Here is an 18,964-nt window from a genome sequence, read left to right as displayed (position 1 = left end):
CACTTGGTCAAGGTCTAAATACATTATCTCTTTATGAAATTTATAATATTCTTAATTAACAAATCTTTTCAACACAAAGAGACAGACTTCGTGTTCTTATTAAATGGTTAAAGTTTACCTTATTGTTGCATTGAATAATTTTTTCCTTTCTTTCAGTGACATAGCAATGGTGATAAAAAAAAAAATTTACTTCAGAGTGCCATTTCCTCTGGGAAAGTAAAGAATTAAGACCTTAACATTTCAAACTAACCGAGTATCATAAACTTGAATAAGGTGACTTAAACAGAGTAGCAAAAGAAAAACCTGTCCTGTATACATGTATCCATACACTAGTGTTTTTCTCTAATTTATTTACACACAGACTTCCTCCCAGCTTGCCCACTATGGGGGATCTGTGGGAAGAGCTACCCTTATGGTCTGAGGATTTTAGCCTCAAACAGTTAAGTCATGACTCAGAGCCACTGCATCCTTTGGCTTTTCCTCTTTTTTATCCCTGTCCCTGCTATACTAACATTATTGCAAAACAGCTTTCCAAAACAGCCCTGTCTTACCCATCCTAGGTATGAACATCAGGGCCACAAGATGGGAATAAATGATCTTTTAACTGGGAATAGATCTCTCCATCAAAAACCTTGGTTAAAAAAACTATGCCTCTTTCCAATCTTGTCATACAACTTTTTCCTCTTACCATGTTTATTTCAGAGATTTTATTAAATACTTTAAATACATATATATATTGGAATTGCTATACCAAGATACAACTTTATAGAGTTTGTTGTTGTTTTTTAAGCTAAGATATATTTGGGAAAGTAAATGAACAGTAACATTAGAAGAAACCTGAAAAGTATATCGGTGAGGAAGAATGAGGTATCAGAAAAAATTATAAAGTAATAGTAATTAACATTGTGGGACAACAACTTAAAAGAGACCAAACACTGCTATGGACTCAAAACTTAAGACTAGCCCTAGTTGTCAGTTCTACTTTCTTTCCTTGACAAACCCTTTTCCCGTACTATTTTCATATCTCAGATGTGACCCCCACCCCACTTCCTAACACACTATCATTGGTCTGGGCAGGCCCCTCTCATGTTTTATTTCCACCTTTCATTCTTGGCCCCCACTCCCATTTTTCCTTCCTCCAAATGCTCCCACTTAAAATGCTTGCTTGATATATGTCTTTGAGTAGGCACATAATGTTGCTATAGATCTATAGATCCTGCTCTATTTCTTAATAGTATGTTTTAAAGAAATATCTGTAATGTGGTATATACATCTAATTCAGTGCTTCTTACATTTAATTTCAAAGTATAATCCACCACAGTTTTACTTAGCCATCCTTAATTGATGGATTCCCCACTACCATAAACAATGCTGCAGTGGACATCCTATGAATCTCCCTTTGTGAATTTGTGTGTGCATTTATCTGGACTATGCACCCAGGATTGGGACTTCTGGGTCAAAGAGAATACATATATTGAACGTCATATACTTCTCTCATATTGCTCTTCATAATGGCTTTACTATTTATACTCCCACCAGCACTGTATAAGGGTTTTCATATCTCCACATCCTCAGCAACATTTGGTATTCCTTGTCTCACTAAAATGTGCCGCTTTTGAGGGGTAGAAAGTGATATATCATTATTGTTTTAATTTGGATTCTTCGGATTACTATTGATTTTAGACATTTCTTCATATAAGTGTTGGCCATTTGGGCTTCCCATCTATAAATTATTTATTCCTACCTTTCATACTTTTTTCTATTTTTTAATTTGGGTTTTTGTATATTTCTCACAGATTTTTATCTCTGATATACTTCTTCATGCAATAATGAACCATTGTATGTTTTGAACAGGAATTTTTAATGCTGGATATAGTCAAACTCATTTCATTTTGTTATTCATATTAGAGGCCCATTGCACGAAGAGATTCGTGCAATAGGCCTTCCCTTCCCCTGGCTGCCAACACCAGTTTTCCTCCGGCACCCAGGACCCAGGCCTTCGCTCCGGCCGGAGCCTTCAGTCTTCACCGCTCCACCACTTCACGCATATGTATGCAAATTAACTGCCATCTTTGTTGGGTTAATTTGCATACTCTCCTGATTGACTAGTGAGCGTAGTGGAGGGTTGGTCAATTTACATGTTTGTCTATTATTAGGTGAGATATTTAGGGGGTAATTATAAAGAAACCTTTCCACACCTTTAGTTAACAAAGATATTGCTGTATATTTTATTAGTTTCACAAATTAAACTTTTAAATGTTTTAATTTGCCTGGCATCTACCTTTATATGGGATGTTTTTATTCTGGCAAGGAGTAAAATTGACTTCTCTTAGTGTTAGCTTTCTCTTCTGTACTTTTTCCATCTGGTAGGAGAGTTGATAATGAGAATTGAAATAGTCTAAAACAGGTATCAGTGAGAAAAATGGATCAAATTAAGATAATTTCAAAAAACCTACTGTCATTAAGTACCATATATAGTGCATGAACTATTTGCCTGATCCTTTGTTTATATTATTTTTACCTTAACAAAACCCCTTTGAGGAAAATATTATTACCATTATTATTTAACTGATAAGTAAAACAAGGCATAGAAAGACTAAGTGTCTTGCCTATAGTCACATATAGAGTAAGTTCTTTCTGGACTCCATGCTCTTTCAATGACACTGCAAACCTCTTAAATGTATCCACCGAGTTTTATTTTAATACTAGAGGACTGGTGCACGAATTCATGCATGGGTGGGATCCCTAGGTCTGGCCGGTAATCAGGGCCAATCAGGGCCATGCCGATCGGGGCCTGCCAGCCAGGCGGAGGTACAGGGGGACTGCAGGCCAATCGGCCTGCCAGCCGAGGGGAGGGATAGGGAACAGGAGGTTGGCTGCTGGCACTAACTAGGGAGCTGGCCTTTGGCCCCCCTGGGAAAGGGGCCACACCTGCCACCCACTCCCGGTTCTCCATCCCAGCCCAAAGCCCTGAAGGCCCTGGTGGGGTTGGGAGAGGAGGCAATAGTCACCGGGCTGGGTGTGGAAGGAACGGACACCAGACACCAACACTGGTGCCCCTCCACTGCAAGGTTTTCCCCCCTCCTCCCCCCTCCTTCCCTTGCCACCACCATGGTGGGCAGACAGCGGGCCGATCAGGGCCTGCCAGCCCGGGTGAGAGACAGGGTACGGAAGGTTGGCTGCCATCCCCAAGGAGGGAGCCAGCCCTCAGCTCCTCTGGGAAAGATATCGTGTCCGCCAACACCCACCCCTGGCTCCCCATCCCAGCCCGGGGCCTTTGGGAGAGGAGGCGACAGTTGCCAGGCCGGGCACGGAAAGAACAGACACCAGACGCTGACATTGCCAGCTGGCCATGAGAGGTTGACTGTGGGAGCGCACTGACCACCGGGGAGCAGCTCCTGCATTAAGTGTCTGCCCCTTGGTGGTCAGTGCATGTCATAGTGACTGGTTGGCTGGTTGTTCCAGTCATTCAGTCGTAATGGTTGCTTAGGCTTTTATATACATAGATTATATCCTCAGCATTTATCAAAGATTAATGAAGAAAGAAGTTACCTGAAGAATGTTTCTATCTCTTCTGCAAAGCCATGTGACTTGTCCATTAAATTGCAAAATGTCACTATTTTTTAAAGCATCTACCATGTGCCAGGGACTGTATTAAATGCTGGGACTATAGTATTCAATTGAGATGGTTCCTGCCCTAAGATCTTTCTTAGAAGGACAATGGGAGTATATGTGATGACTATTGTGGACTCTGCAGTATAATTTCTGGAGTTCAGATCACTGGTCCATCTGTAGTAGCTGTGTGACCTTGAACAATTTACTTTCTAAGCCTCAGTTTCCTCATCTATAAAATAAAAATAATAAGCACCTAGCATATAAGAATGTTGTGAGGATCCAATGTAACTGCATTTAAAGAGCTTAGCAGAGTCCTTGCTATTCTATCAGTAAAATGGTAAATATCATCCTTATGAAATAAACAAGTTATAGTAGAAAAATGCTCTGATACTGGTGTGCTAAAACTCCTATAACGTATAGAGAACAAGTATCTAAGTAAGACTGAGAAGAGATGGTGGAAAGAATTTCAGGGCCTGTTTCCTAATGGAGCTAATCTTCATATTTCCTTGACTAAGGAATTACATGTTATTTTCAGATTTCAGTTCCAAGAACAATTTTCTCTTTGGACAAAGTGACTATCTCATTTTTACTGGTGAATAAGATTTATATAACCTATTTGTTTCCCATTTTATAATAACCAGAAAGCTTACAGTCAAATTTAATCTTTTATTTAAAGAGATTACAAAAGCCTAGAGTTTGATAAAAATCCTTAATTATTTTTAACTCCCTTATAAAATTTTTATATTATTATTAAAGAGTTTTATTTTTTTAATTCCCTGGAAGATTCCTTGTAAATAATCTTCTAATAGTCTTCCCTCAAGAACTCTGTGTAAATCTAATAACTTTTTTAAAAATTTATTTCAGGTGTCGTTAGCAGACAAAAGGAGTTCCCATACAGGGTACCATTAGATTTGGTCCCCAAGACAAAAGTCAAAAGGATTGTGAGTGTAAAAGGTAAGTTAACAAATGCCATTTTTATTTATCATTTCACTTTGTGCTTCAAACAAAATTCATATATCGTCATGATTATTCTGTTTCTCCTCTTCTCTATTCAGTAGTATATACAAATTCACCCTACAATTATTCCCTCCTTCAAATCCCTGACCACTTTTCCTACTATCTTCTTCCACTGGCCTGATTTCAATGGAAACTTATTCTCCATGATGGAATTTGGGAGCTGTCATTGGCCCAAAGATTTCTCTTCAATGCAGGTGAAGCTGCTTCTAGACTTAAGAACTTTCCATGAGTTTAGTGGCCAGTCCTGCTCCAGAGAATGCCTTATGAACTGCAAATGGCCCCAAAACTGAGTACTGCTCTGCTCAGGTACCAATCCCAGGGGGTTCTTTTGCATTTGCATAAGTGGTGACTTTGCTGGTCTCCAGCCTTTACAATTCAATGACATATCATTAAAATAATAGAAGATCCTGATTACACTTTATCTCAGATAAGATCTTGGAATCACTGAATGTTAGTACTGGTGAGGACTTTTTAACTCCTGTGCAACCTTGTGTGTATAAGAAAGTGGTTTGCCCAGGATTGCATAGTGAGTTGTGGACGGGACCCTCACAGCACTCATAGAGCATTCACAAATTCAGATTCTTTGCTTTGCTTTGGGGAAGCAACTGATCAATAAGATTTACAATGTTTAATGCTATCAGATTGAATGGCAATTAATTTGCCATATACTCTAGGCAGTAATATACTCACTGTATTACACCATTTTACCGCCATATAACAGTGGTATTTTTTAAAATATATTTTTATTGATTTCAGAGAAGGAGAGGGAGTGAGAGAGAGAAATATCAATGATGAGAGAGAATCATTGATCAGCCGACTCCTGCATACCCCAGACTGGGGATGGAGCCCGCAACCCGGGCATGTGCTCTGACTGGGAATTGAAAACTGACCTCCTGGTTCATAGGTCGACACTCAAACACTTAGCCATGCTGGCTGAACTCTAACAGTGGTATTTTAAGCCTACTTTTGGTGTGTTTTTAAAAAAATCTATCTTCCTAACCAGATCTTTTATTTTTTATCTCCCTAGTTCTGAGAAGTAATTCAACTGCCTAGATAAAAAGGAAAGAATAGGGATGCTTGCTCTTATCTCTATTTAAAATATACTATTACTCAGAAATTAATAGACATTAACTGTGCCTCTTTTGAATTGTGTGTGTGTTTCAGGACTACTTATGGGTGAGGTCATGTCTGCAGTTCTGAGTCGGGAAGGTATTGATCTGCTTACCAACCTCCCCAAGGGAAATGCAGAGGCGGAATTGATGAGTGTTGTCCCAGTATTCTATGTTTATCACTACCTGGAAGCAGGAGATCATTGGAACATTTTTCAAAATGCATTAACCGAAAAACAATACTTGAAGAGAAAATTAAAAGAAGGTAAAATATCTATTTCACATACTGTACATAAAAATCTTTTGTTTTTTAAACCAATAGTTTAATTAAACTAATATTTATGTTGTTAAAAATTACACAAAAGCTTAATTATAAAAGCATTTCAGCAAAAAAATCATAAGATAGACTCTGCTATATGAATAAATACTATTTGCTGTTGCATTTTGGCTTAACTTTCTAAATTGCATGGCTGAGAGACAAAACACCTGCATTCCAAAGCACTTCCTCCCTTCTTAAATGAGCTCAGAATGTTTTACTTGATAATTCCCAATTCAGATGATTTGTAATCTTCCTTTGCTAAGTTCACTGTTGGCCACAGAGCATATGCTTGCTGCCCAACATCAAGGGAAATTTACCACTTTATTATCCAGGGGCTAATGAAGCACTCTTTGAGTAGATATGGAGGTCAATGAAGCACTCTGTTCTTTTTCTGGTGCCTCTTAGGGATGATAAGCATCATGTCCTACAAAAATCCTGACTATTCTTATAGCATGTGGAAAGGTGGAGATGCTAGTACTTGGTAAGTAGAAGGTTTTGATTTGCATTTTATATAGTAGTTGATTAATTAACTAAAGAATAACAACCTTAATGGAAACTTCATTTGTCTAGTTGCTCAGGCTAAAAGCCTAGTCATCCTTCACTGCTCTTTCTCTTACAAGCCAGATCTGATCCATCAAATACTTTTGGCTGCACCTTCAAAATGTACCCTGAATTTGACTACTTCTTACCAACTGCACTATACCATCCTGACCTAAGTCACTCTTACCTCTCACCTGGATTATGGCGTTAGCCTCCTTAGGTTTTTTTGGCTTCAGCTCTTGACCCTCTTCAGTCTATGCAGCACAGCGTCTGGAATGACCTTGTTAAAACATAAGTTAGTTCATGCCATTCAAAACCATTCAGAACCTTCCCATTTTATCAAAGTTCTTACTGGGATCTATAAGGCCCTCCCTGTTCTGGCCCCACCTCACCTCCCCATCTGTATCCCCTTCCACTCTCTTTCATTCCACTAGAACCCCAGTGGCCTCCTTGCTGTTCCTCAAACATGCCAGCCATCCTTCCAACTCAGGGCCTTTGCATTCACTGTTTCTTTTATCTGGAATGCTTCCCCCAGGTATCAGCATGGCTGGCTTCTTTACCTTCCTCAGGTCTTTCTCTGTTCCCTTATTCAGTGCACATGAAGCAAGATGTCTCTGGTTCGATTCCCAGTCAGGGCATATGCATAAGCCCCAGTTGCAGGCTCAGTCCCCGGTAGGGGATGTGCAGAAGACAACTGATCCATGTGTATGGCTGATGCTCAATCACTGAGCTACACCAGTCAGGATACAGTGGGTGGATGCTGATCCAGACTGAAAACCACCACAACAGAAGCTGGGAACTAAATGCCTGGAGAACAGAAACCCACATAAGAAGATGTGACAGCCTCTCAGTAAACACCCAGAGCCTCTCAGGAGTTCTGGGCAAAACTGAGTGGATAGTGTTCAGCCAAAAACATAGAAACACTTGTGTACTGTCCTAGACCCAATTCCATAAGTTCCTTGAGAGAAATAGATAACGTAGAAAAAAATGGCTTCTACCTGAATACTTTCAAAAATTTGGGAGGGGCGGGGGAAGGGGGGAAATACAGGAAATATGCAAAAAGTATAGTGAATAATATATCTTTTATTTTTTTAAGGAAAATGAAAACAAAATTTTAAAGTGAGAGAGTAAGTCAAGTGTCTCAAAGGCATCTGAGGAGCTGAAGAATGGGCAGATCTAGGGCAGTTGAGTGAGTGAGGGAACCAGAGGAGAGGAATGAAGGTATAAGAGGCAATATGGGGATTGTGAATTAGATCCTGTCTGGTATTCTTTGAGAGATTTTAGTAAAGGCTTTAATTGATTTTTGACTGAGTAATTATGATCATTAAAGCTTCATTGTGAGATGATGAGTCCTGAATCAATGACATGACTCAAGGGGAAGCAGATAAACATCCCCACGGATGTTCGGGAAGGGTGTTCAGGCCTCAGACAAGGATTTAGACTTGATAGTTTGTACAAGTTTTATAACCTAGAATTTTATGATTTTGCTCTCCCACATCTCATATTCATGGGTCAGTGCCTTGACTCAATACTATTTGTTTTTCTAATGTCTTTAACCTAAAAAAAATTTTTTCATCAGACATCAATTTTTAGCTTGTGTAGGGGCTAACAGTGTTGCAATCCCAGAAGATGTGTGGCTCCCACTTGCTGACTGAATGGTTTTGGAGATCTTCCTAAAATCTTCCCTTCTCTTGTAAAATGATGATAACTTACTTTGGAATTGCATGTTTTAAAATGTTTACTTTTAAAGAACAAACACTGTATGAACTAAAACACACTGTAAAGTGACAGCCAAAAGGGATTCAATTCTAAATGTTTATTTATTTGATTTTTGTCTTAAAGGTTAACAGCTTTTGTTTTAAGAGTACTGGGACAATTACATAAATATTTACCTCAGGACCAAAACTCAATTTGTAATTCTTTAACCTGGTTGGTTGAACATTGTCAACTAGCAAATGGATCTTTCAAGAAATATTCCCATTATCAACCACTAAAATTACGGGTAAGGAAACCAAATATTCAGATTAGCAATAGTTTTATTTACAAGTTCGCATTTCATTCTCATCCTATTTTAGGATGAGAAGAGAGGAAACAAATAGGTGTATTCCTGCAAGAAGCTCTTCTTGTATACAGACAAAGAATTTGAAAGGTCTTGTATTGCTCTTTAGACCATCCAGTATAGGTCAGATAAGTGCTATTTTAGACATCTTATGTAACAGGCATTGATGGTTCATAGGGAGCAAGTGCTAGAGATCCCGGAACAGGTAGAATGCACTAACTGTCCATGTACCCTTGGTATGGAATCTGTACGTGAAGTTCAAAGCCCTCTTACAAGTCAAGGCTGCAGGGTGTTATCATGAAAGATGGGAAGGCCCCTATTTACTCTCTGCTGGAAAGAGAGATTGAGGTCAATTTATTACAAAGTGTAACAAAGTGTTGTTTGAGATTAGGATCTACTTTATATGCTTGACATACAAAATAATTTCAGTATTGCTCCAATATATTATACTCCTTAGAAAATTTTTTATCAGACACAAGGAGCTCCCTGGCTAACAGGAATCTCATAATGGTCCTCTGTTGGACCAATAGCAGCTTAGGACTCTCTCAAGGTAAGGGGGCAACTGAAAATGGCATTTGAAGAATAAAATGCTATAACAATTATTTTTTCTTAAGATGTCCATCCCATTCATCCATCTGTCTACATTCATTCAACAGCTATTCACTGAGCACCTAATACATACCAGGGCCTATTATTGGGCAGCATGAGGGAGGAAGAGTGGGAAGGATGGACCAAGGTGTCCTGCCATGGAAAGTGGAATAAAAATACTAATGATTCTAATCCAGACATTAATGTGTGTGTTTATTCATTTGCTCAATAAATGTTAATTGAAAGTGTACTAAGTACTACATGGTAGGGTCACAACAGTGAACAAAATGGGTGTGATCACTGAGGCCACAGAGCTTATTATCTAGCAGAGACATTGAGTAGGTAATTTCAAGTGTGAGATACATATTTAGAAAATGGAAATATCGTTTCATTGAAAGCAGGGAATCTAACCTAGTTTGGGGGAGTTAAAAACAATTAGTTGCCAACCTCCTGGAAGCTAGATAGGAGGGAGTCAGGAAGAGTGTTCCAAGTGGAGCGTCCCTGGCATTTTTGAAGTGGAGAGAGAGGATGGTTCATTCAAAGAGCTGGGGCCAAGAGAGCTAGGGGGTGAGTGACATGAAATAAAACTGGAGAGGTATTAGAGGTCACTTCATGGAAGGTCTTAGAAGCATTGCATTGGAATGTCACTGCCCCAAGAGAAAAAAAATATAGGAAAATAGTGGCAGAATAGTGTTTTGTGCATTTTTTTTAAGAGAGCTCTGTTCATTTTTTTTTTTAAGTTTTTATTTCAGAGAGGAATGGAGAGGGAGAGAGAGATAGAAACATCAATGATGAGGAAGAATCATTGATCAGCTGCCTCCTGCATAAGCCCACAATTCAGGCATGGCCCTTGACCAGAATAGTCCCCAGGCTGACGCTTCATCTACTAAGCCAAACCAGCTGGGGCTGTTTTGTTCATTTTAAAAGGGTTTTGAAGAGGGGAAAAATTTGAATGTGGTGAAGAAGTATGAAGTAGAGTTTCAGGGTGGGGAGGTGAGGGAGAGAAGGGCACATTAAGGCACGAAGTAAGAAAGACGGGGTTTACTGAGAAATGGCAAGCTGTCCAACTAAAAGGTATGAAGGGAGAGAGGGATATTAAGCTCAAAATGGAGATTAGAACTAGGTCATTTTGCTTTAAAGACACCACTTCACTCTCCTTTATCATTATTTTTAGGGTACCTTGTCTACTGAAGCCCAAGAGAGCACCTTATATCTTACAGCCTTTACTGTGATTGGAATTAGAAAGGCTTTTGATATATGCCCCCTATTGGTAAGTAAGAGGATTTTTTTTCTCTAACACCCATCATCTATTTCTGTACCTTACTGGAGTGGGGAGTTGAGGAGGGGGAGGGGAGAGGGGGCGGGAGGGGATTGGCAGACCTTGAAGGTAACTATAACTCCAGAATCAAAGGATTTCAGAATTATGATCGATTAGAGACCACCTAATTCAACCCACTGGACACTTGAGAAAACTGAGACCTATAGGACAGATGAATTCAGTTGTGCAGTTTCATAGGCTACTGAATTATAGAGCTGGGATTAGAACTGATAACTTCTGACTGTGATGAGAGAATGGCCCAGTATCCCAGCTTCCTTCTTTTATCTCTGCCAAATCTTATAATATGTATATGACTCTTATCTATTGTTGAAGCACTCTATATCATGGAACTACTGAGGATACAGAATAATATGTTTGCTGTTTCATTTGCTTGTAAGCTGGGGGGAGAAAGGAGAGGATTCACTTAAGTGAATCAACATAAAAGATTCAAAGGGGTAACAGATATGAAGCTCTGATCTGGGAAGAGACGGGTTCTTGAGCTGCAATTAAGCATTCCGGCCTACAAATCAGAAGTAAATTAGGCAAGTCCTTCAAACCAGCATTCAGAATGAAAATGAAAAAACCCAAGGGAATTTGTAGGACTTGAACCATAAAGCAAAATAATGTTTTTCATTTGTTTCAAGATAATTGTTATTTATGTTTAACAAGACAAAATAATTGATGAGGACTAGTTCACAGGGGCCTAGAGGACCAGTTGGCACCTAGCAGTACATGAGTGAGACACAGATGGAGCTGGGAGAGAAGGAGCCAGGCAAGATGTTAGCAGCATTGCACTGCACTTTCTCCTAACCACTTGTCCAAAATAACTATTTTAGTTGTCGCAGGATAAAGTAATAGAAACTTTTTTCCAGGAATCCTTAGGACCAAAAAGTACTTTGGCAGCTTAACGTTTTTTCTGCTAGTTATGGTTTTATTTAGTAAAATTCCTTTTGAAAATGTGAATCTGTCCCAGTTATGCTGGGGGTGGGGTGGGGGGTGATGAAAGCTGTGTCTATGCTCAGTGCTTTTTCTTCCTGGAGGCTAGGTATGACTTGGAAGTAGAAACTAAAGTAGAAAACCTCTAGAGCAGCGGTTCCCAACCTGTGAGTAGCGACCCCTTTGGGGGTCGAACGACCCTTTCATAGGGGTCGCCTAAGACCATCGGAAAACACATATATAATTACATATTGTTTTTGTGATTAATCACTATGCTTTAATTATGTTCAATTTGTAACAATGAAATTGGGGGTCACCACAACATGAGGAACTGTATTAAAGGGTCGCGACATTAGGAAGGTTGAAAACCACTGCTCTAGAAGGAGATGAGAATTCAGGCACAAAAAGCTTGACCCAATTTGGAAAACCTCATTTTCTCTTCTGAGATTAAGCTCTGCTCCTTCTCTGGGAAGTGTTTGCTTCTGCCAGACACCATCCATTTCCATTAGGTTATTTCTCTTTCCACCCCTTATTTTGTCTACCCCAGGATGGTGCCACATGAGGGTCGTTCACATTAGTTGATAGGTTGATGCTTCACAAAGAAACAGGTATCTTCTTCCTTTGTTTCCAGAAAATCAACACAGCTCTAAATGAAGCTGACTCATTTCTACTTGAAAATGCCCTCTCGGCCCAGAGCACCTTCACACTGGCCATTGCTGCTTATGCTCTTACCCTGGGAGATACAACTCACTCACAGTTTCGTTCCATTGTCTCAGCCCTGAAGAGGAAAGCTTTAGTTAAAGGTATGACTGGCTCCATAAATTTTTCAGCAAGCGTTTACTAAGTATATAGAATCTGGTCATTCTGGGAAGTAGGTGTGGCATGCAAAGTTGAGTAAAACACAATCACTGCCCTAAAGGAACAAACCATCAAAATGCAATGTAATAAGTGCCATTCATTCAGTACATATTTATTCATTCCTAAATCTAATAAATATGTATCAAGTACCTCCTATGTATCAGGCACTGTTCTAGGCTCTGGGGATAAAGCAGCAGCAACAACAAGAAAAATCCAGGCCCTCATGAAACTTACATCCTCATTAAGGAGAAACAATGTGATAAATAAATAAAACATTGCATATAGTGAATAGGTTGGTAATATGAAGAAAAATCAAGCAGAGAAGGGAGACAGGATGAAGTGGTGGGTTCTAATTTTTTAAAATACATATTTTTATTGATTTCAGAGAGAGAGAAAGAGATAGAAACATCAATGATGAGAGAGAATCATTGATTGGCTGCCTCTGGCAGGCCCCCTACTGGGGACCAGCCCTCAAACTCAGGCATGTGTCCTGATCAGGAATCGAACCATGATCTCCTGGTTCATAGGTCGATGCTCAACCATTGAGCCACACCAGCCAGGCTGGAAGGTTGTAATTTTTGATAGGGTAATGAGGCTTAAACCTCACTGAGAAGATGATATTTGAATTGAAAGCTGAAGGAGGTAAGTTGAGGAAGCCAGCCAGTGGCCGTCTAGAAGGGTGTTTTTGGTGGAGTAACAGTATGTGCAAATACCCCGAGGTAGGGGTGTGACTGGTGCTCCGAGAATGGCAAGGAGGCCGGTGTGGCTGGAGAGGAGAAAGATGAGGGGTGGAACATCAGGCTAGGGGGAAAAAGGGTGAAGCAATTATGTAGGGCCTTGGAGGTCATTACAGGAGCTCTGCAGGACTCCGGTATATAGTTGTGCAATGTACAAGATTCTCAAGCAAGCCAATGAATTGAGGCTGAAATCCAGCCCTTGCTCCACTTCCCCACCCATGCGTGTGGTTTGGGCCTGCTTCCACCTGAGCAAGGGGTGTCTGTGTCTCTTTCACATCAAGGTGCCAGGGGGGCCAGTGAGAGCCCTAGAACTTTAATTTCTACTTTAAGTGAGAAGGGAAGACATTGGAGGATTTTGAGCAGAGGAGTGCATTATTTAGCTTATATTGTACCAGTTTGGCTATAAAGGTATATATTTCACTTTGAAGACTAAAGATATTGCTTCCTATAGGTCAAGAGTAAAGAAATAGAGAGTAACAGTGATGATTGGCCAATGGCCTATATCAGCATGGGCATGGTTGAGCACTTCTGAGCCCTCTCTTGGCTGATGTTTTCTAAAAGTTTAATATATCTTACATGAGGTTTGTCACCATCTATAAAATGTGACTTCTGTCATCATTTAAAAATAACTGAATTTTGCCGAAACCGGTTTGGCTCAGTGGATAGAACCTGCGGACTGAGGGGTCCCGGGTTCGATTCCGGTCAAGGGCATGTACCTGGGTTGCGGGCACATCACCAGTAGGAGATGTGCAAGAGGCAGCTGATCGATGTTTCTCTCTCATCGATGTTTCTAACTCTCTATCTCTCTCCCTTCCTCTCTGTAAAAAATCAATAAAATATATTTTTTTAAAAATAAAATAAAATAAAAATAAAAATAACTGAATTTTAACATATATCTCAAAACCACTTATGCAATACTTATACTAACACCAAACAAATGTCTTGAGTATTATAAGATATGGATCATAAAATATAGAATTTAAGAGCTAGAAGAAAACTTAATTCAAATAATATTTGAGCTGGAAGTATCTTTAAACACCAGATCTTTCATTCTAAATATAGCAAACCTGAGTCTCTGAGTGGAAAGGATAACATCTTGTATAAAGTCATGCAAATAATGGAATCCTGAATTTTAAACAGACACATCAAAATTTTCACTAATCTTCAAAATATAATTTCTAAATATGCTTTACAGTTTTTAAAAATAATTTGTTTTAAAAAAGAATTTGAGGTGACAAGTTCAAATTACTAGAACAATAATGAAAAATATAATTAGAGCCTAATTTATGAAAAGTGCTGCATATACAAAATTACGTTTAGTGCTTTAAATTGGAAGTAGATAATAAAAGACTGAATGAACTCAGGCTTTGAGTGTGATCTCATAATTTCCAGAATGTAATTATTTTCTGTCAAGGAATTTCCTAAGTGCTAAGAGCAATAAAGTTGTCTTTTGTTAAAGAAATGACTTTTGGAAAGTCCTTAGGTAACCTAGGAATGGAGGCTGGTTGCCAGGAGAACCAACCATGTAATTAGAAGGTTGGCGCTCTTAGTACCTGCTACCACCACCAACGTCAGGGAAGGAAAGAGGGGCTGGAGGTTAAATTAGTCATCAATGGCCAATGATGTGATCAAACATGCCTATGCAATGAAGCCGCCAAAAAACCTCAAAAGGACAAGGTTCAAAGAGTTTCCAGGTTGGTGAACGTGGAGAGATTCAGGCAGAGTAGTACACCTGGAGAAGGTATGGAAGCTCTGTACCCTTTCCCCCTACCTTGCCCTAATTGAGTAAGTAAAATGTTTCTCTGAGTTCTGTAAACTGCTTTAGCAAAGTAATCATGCCTGATGGGAGGGTCTTTGGAACCTCCAATTTATAGCCAGTTGGTCTGATGTATAGGTAACAACAAAGGTTTGGGATTAGCATCTGAATTGGAGGATTGGGGAAGAAAGCATCTTGTAGGCTGATTTTTAACCTGTGAAATTTGATGTTATCTAAGAGTAGATAGGGTCAAAGTTGAGTTCAATTCTCCAGCACCCTGCAGGTGTCCAAGAATTGGTTGTTGGTGTGGTGGAAAACTTCTACCCCATTGGAAATTGAGTCTCAGAACTATCCTCGGCTACTAAAAGATGAGGGCATTCCATGTTGACCTTTTCAAATAAAGACAAATGGCACTGTATTATAGGATCTTGTTTTGTATTGGTCACCTTGAGGAATTTTTATAAAAGAATAAGAAACTTCTGGAAATCAGAAGGCCTCTATTGGAAGAAACTGCTAAAAATCTGTTAGATTTGCTATGTCAAATTCGTATTTTTAATCATATAAATGTATATTAATCTATATGATTTGTTGATGGTTAGGTATTTCATCCAGTTATCGTTTTTGGAAAGATGATCAGCAGCCGGATAGCCCTGTACCTAACACTGGTACAGCACATATGGTGGAAACCACTTCCTATGCCTTACTTACCATTTTGAACTTGAATGATTTGAATTATGCTAACCCAATTATCAAGTGGCTATCTGAAGAGCAGAGGTATGGAGGTGGCTTTTATTCAACCCAGGTAATGTTTCTTTTTCTTATCTTATCCACCTGAAACATATTAGCTACCTTCCTCACCACACATTTCACACTGATTCTGGCATGCTATAGATAGGAGTAAATGACTAGAATCAAAGGGCTCTTAGAGGTTATCTTCATTGGCACCCTTCTAACACAGAGGAGCAAATCAACCCTGAGAGGTTCATTCAGGGAGTTAGTGGGTGAGTCAAAATAAAAACTCAGTTCTCCTGACTCTGTAAGTCAAACACTTCCTTTGTGATTCTCAGTGATTATGAATGACTAGTAAGGGTATCAGCAATTATGTTATATCCTATGTAATAAACAGTGGCTGCCATGTAGACAAAGGTACTGATGTTCCCTTCCCCGCCTAAAATAAACAAAAATTGAGAGAAATACTGATTTTTACATGTTTATCTACCAAGGTAAACTCATTTGATTACGTATGTTTTACATTAAAACAATTATATAGTTGTATAGTATACATCTATATTCAAGGTTAGTTCAAATGTTTATATCTTCTCTGTTCCCTGGATTTTTTGGGAAATTACAGAGTGTGTGCATATGTATATAAAACTTAGAGCTACATGGGTTCTTCAGAATTACTTTAGTGATCATCTAATTCTGGGGGGCAAATGTGTTTCATCTTGGGTACATCTATAGCAGCGTTTCTCAACCTGTGGGTCGCGACCCCTTTGGGGGTCGAACGACCCTTTCACAAGGGTCGCCTAAGACCATCGGAAAACACATATATAATTACATTATGATTCATAACAGTAGCAAAATTACAGTTATGAAGTGGCAATGAAAATAATTTTATGGTTGGGGGTCACCATAACATGAGGAACTGTATCAAAGGGTCGCAGCATTAGGAAGGTTGAGAACCACTGATCTATAGGCTTAGCAGGAAATAGTGATGCATTGTTTAGCATTGGCTACCAAGACATGGGCAGACAGGATAGCCATGTATTTGAAGACTCTGATGTGGTTACATTTCCTGATTTTATAGATGAGAAGGAGGAAATCCAGAAAAATTAAGTTCATCCATTTACCTTTTCAACAGATACTTGGTGAATATCTGCCATGTGTGTACTACTAAATATAATAGATTCCAGGGAAGATATAATACTTTCCCTCTGACTCTTACATTACAATGGGGAAGGCCAACAAGAAACTATGCATTAAAGTATTACAAATTGAGATGAATGCTCTAAAGGGCAGAAGGGGGAACATTAAGAAAGGAAAGGGGGAACTTATTTATGGCTTCAAGCTGAAGCCTAAGGATGAAAAGAAAATAGTCATGCAAGGAGTTGGAATCATTTTTCAAAGGGTAGCTTGCCGGTGGTCATAGACATTCAGGATTGTGGAGAATCTGGACCTGAAGCCACACATCCTTCCTGTCTCTGGAGAAGGAAAGACCTTCCTTCCACCTCCACAAGGGGGCCCTTAACCAGTTTCACTCAGTTGAAGTTTCATCTTCCGACAACACTGCCCTATCCATAAGAAAGGGTACTTGTAAACAGAAAGCATATAAATAAGCTAAACCTGTTTTTGTGCCTTGCTGCTTGTTGATAGGATACAATTAATGCCATCGAGGGCCTGACAGAATATTCACTCCTGAATAAAAAACTCCAACTGAATATGGATATCAGTGTTTCTTACAAGCATAAAGGTGACTTCTATCATTATAAGATAACACAGACGAATTTCCTTGGAAGACCAGTAGAGGTAAATGAAAGATGTTTTATAATATTTTATAATTGGATGGGACCTTTGAAATCATGTTTCCTCCCCTTGTTTTACAAATGTATCTGTTCATTACTTAAACCATGAGTGCCTTCTGTGTCCTAAGCAGGGGTGCCTACTTTTCCTGGCACTAAAGATTCAAAAGTAAAGCTCAAAGAACCTGTGTGTATATGGGGAGGGAGTGGGGACAGTCATTTAAACCAACAGTGAAAAATATGAGCCTTGATAGATGCATGGAAAGACAGAGAGGGACCTCCTGAGTCAGGCTGAGAAGTAAGAGGAGTTTGTCAAAGGCATCCAGATGGGCAGGTTAAATCTGAAAGAATTTAGCCAGGTGAAGAAATGGAAGAACATTCCAGACATAGAGAATAGCATGCACAAAAGTACAGCAGGAGAATAAGAGAGAAGACAAATTTGGGAGTCCTCCAATGGTTCCATCTGGCCTAGTCACATATGCAGACTGTGGCTAAATTGGAATTGACCCTAGGTCCTCCAACAACTTGCCCATGTCCTTTGCTACTACTTCATTTTTAAAAATGAAAACCCTGACAGCCTATGACAATTTTCCAAAGAGAAGGAGGACACATTGGAAAAACTATTGATAATAGTAACTGCCAACATACAGCTTTTTAATACCTATTTTTCTAATTACCACATTTTAGATTATTTTAAGATATATTTAAATGTACAAATAACTAGATATAGTTCTTACTGTCCACATTCTCCACAAATTTGTTTGTGAAAAGCCATAAGCATTGGAAATAAAATTTAATGTAAAAATTGCAAGCTAATAGCTCATAGCAAATATACAGAGTAAAGTAAAAGTAGGTTTACAGTTGTTCATATTGAAAATAATATAACAATTAATCTATATATATAAAAGCCTAAGCAACTGGCCAACTGGCCTGTAGCTATGACGTGTACTTACCACCAGTGGGCAGATGCTCAATGTAGGAGCTGTTGTGCTGCGGTCACTGCGGTTCTTGGGTGATGCACTCAGAACCAGAGAGGAGGGAGCCTGATCCCGGGGTGCGTCACCCAAGAACTGCCCTCTCGCAATCCGGGACCCCTCAGAGGATGTCAGAGAGCCAGTTTTGACCCAATCCCTGAGTCCGTGTACCAGGCCTCTGGTAAATAATAATAACATTAAGAATAAACTCTGTTTCATGCACTCCCAACTGTAAGCCTACTTTTGCCCCACCCTGTGTGTGTATCCTATCTAATAAAAGAGAAACATGGTAATTGGCGTACGACCGCTACCCTTCCCATTGGCTAATCAGGGCGATATGCAAATTAACTGCCAGCCAAGATGGCAGCCAGGCAGCTTGAAACTAACATGAGGCTTGCTTGCTTCAGTGACGGAGGAAACCAACATTCCCCACCTGCCTTGCAGGCCTCTGAGCCTGCAGTTTGAAACATTTTAACAAATATAGAAGCTAAAAAAAAACCCAGAAACCTGCTTTCAGCGAGCCCAGGATCTCAGAGCTGGAGTTGATACAGAGTTTCGATTATAGATCCAAAACAAACCAGATACCTACTTTCAGCAGCTGAGGCCTCCGAGCTGGAGC

At 39.4% G+C, this 18,964-nt stretch overlaps 1 protein-coding gene across 2 annotated transcripts in view; it reads left to right on the top strand.

The window, feature by feature from the left end:
• The window catches only part of C5 (complement component 5), an 84,499-nt gene that overhangs the window by 46,484 nt on the left and 19,051 nt on the right, over positions 1–18,964 (top strand). Inside the window, exons 23-30 of one of the 2 annotated variants that reach the window (XM_006773992.2) lie at positions 4,480–4,569; positions 5,797–6,006; positions 6,466–6,541; positions 8,443–8,602; positions 10,422–10,517; positions 12,133–12,304; positions 15,452–15,654; positions 17,226–17,378. In XM_006773992.2, coding sequence (XP_006774055.1) covers positions 4,480–4,569; positions 5,797–6,006; positions 6,466–6,541; positions 8,443–8,602; positions 10,422–10,517; positions 12,133–12,304; positions 15,452–15,654; positions 17,226–17,378 — 1,160 coding nt within the window. Of the gene's footprint in view, positions 1–4,479; positions 4,570–4,670; positions 4,927–5,796; positions 6,007–6,465; positions 6,542–8,442; positions 8,603–10,421; positions 10,518–12,132; positions 12,305–15,451; positions 15,655–17,225; positions 17,379–18,964 lie in introns of those variants that run through there. The other variant, XM_015570641.1, reaches the window with a different exon arrangement.

Source organism: Myotis davidii, unplaced genomic scaffold, assembly GCF_000327345.1.
Source record: "Myotis davidii unplaced genomic scaffold, ASM32734v1 scaffold964, whole genome shotgun sequence".
In the NCBI taxonomy this organism is placed as follows: domain Eukaryota; kingdom Metazoa; phylum Chordata; class Mammalia; order Chiroptera; family Vespertilionidae; genus Myotis; species Myotis davidii.
Note: the sequence above shows the minus strand (reverse complement) of the source record. Positions and strands in the feature narration are given on the sequence as shown.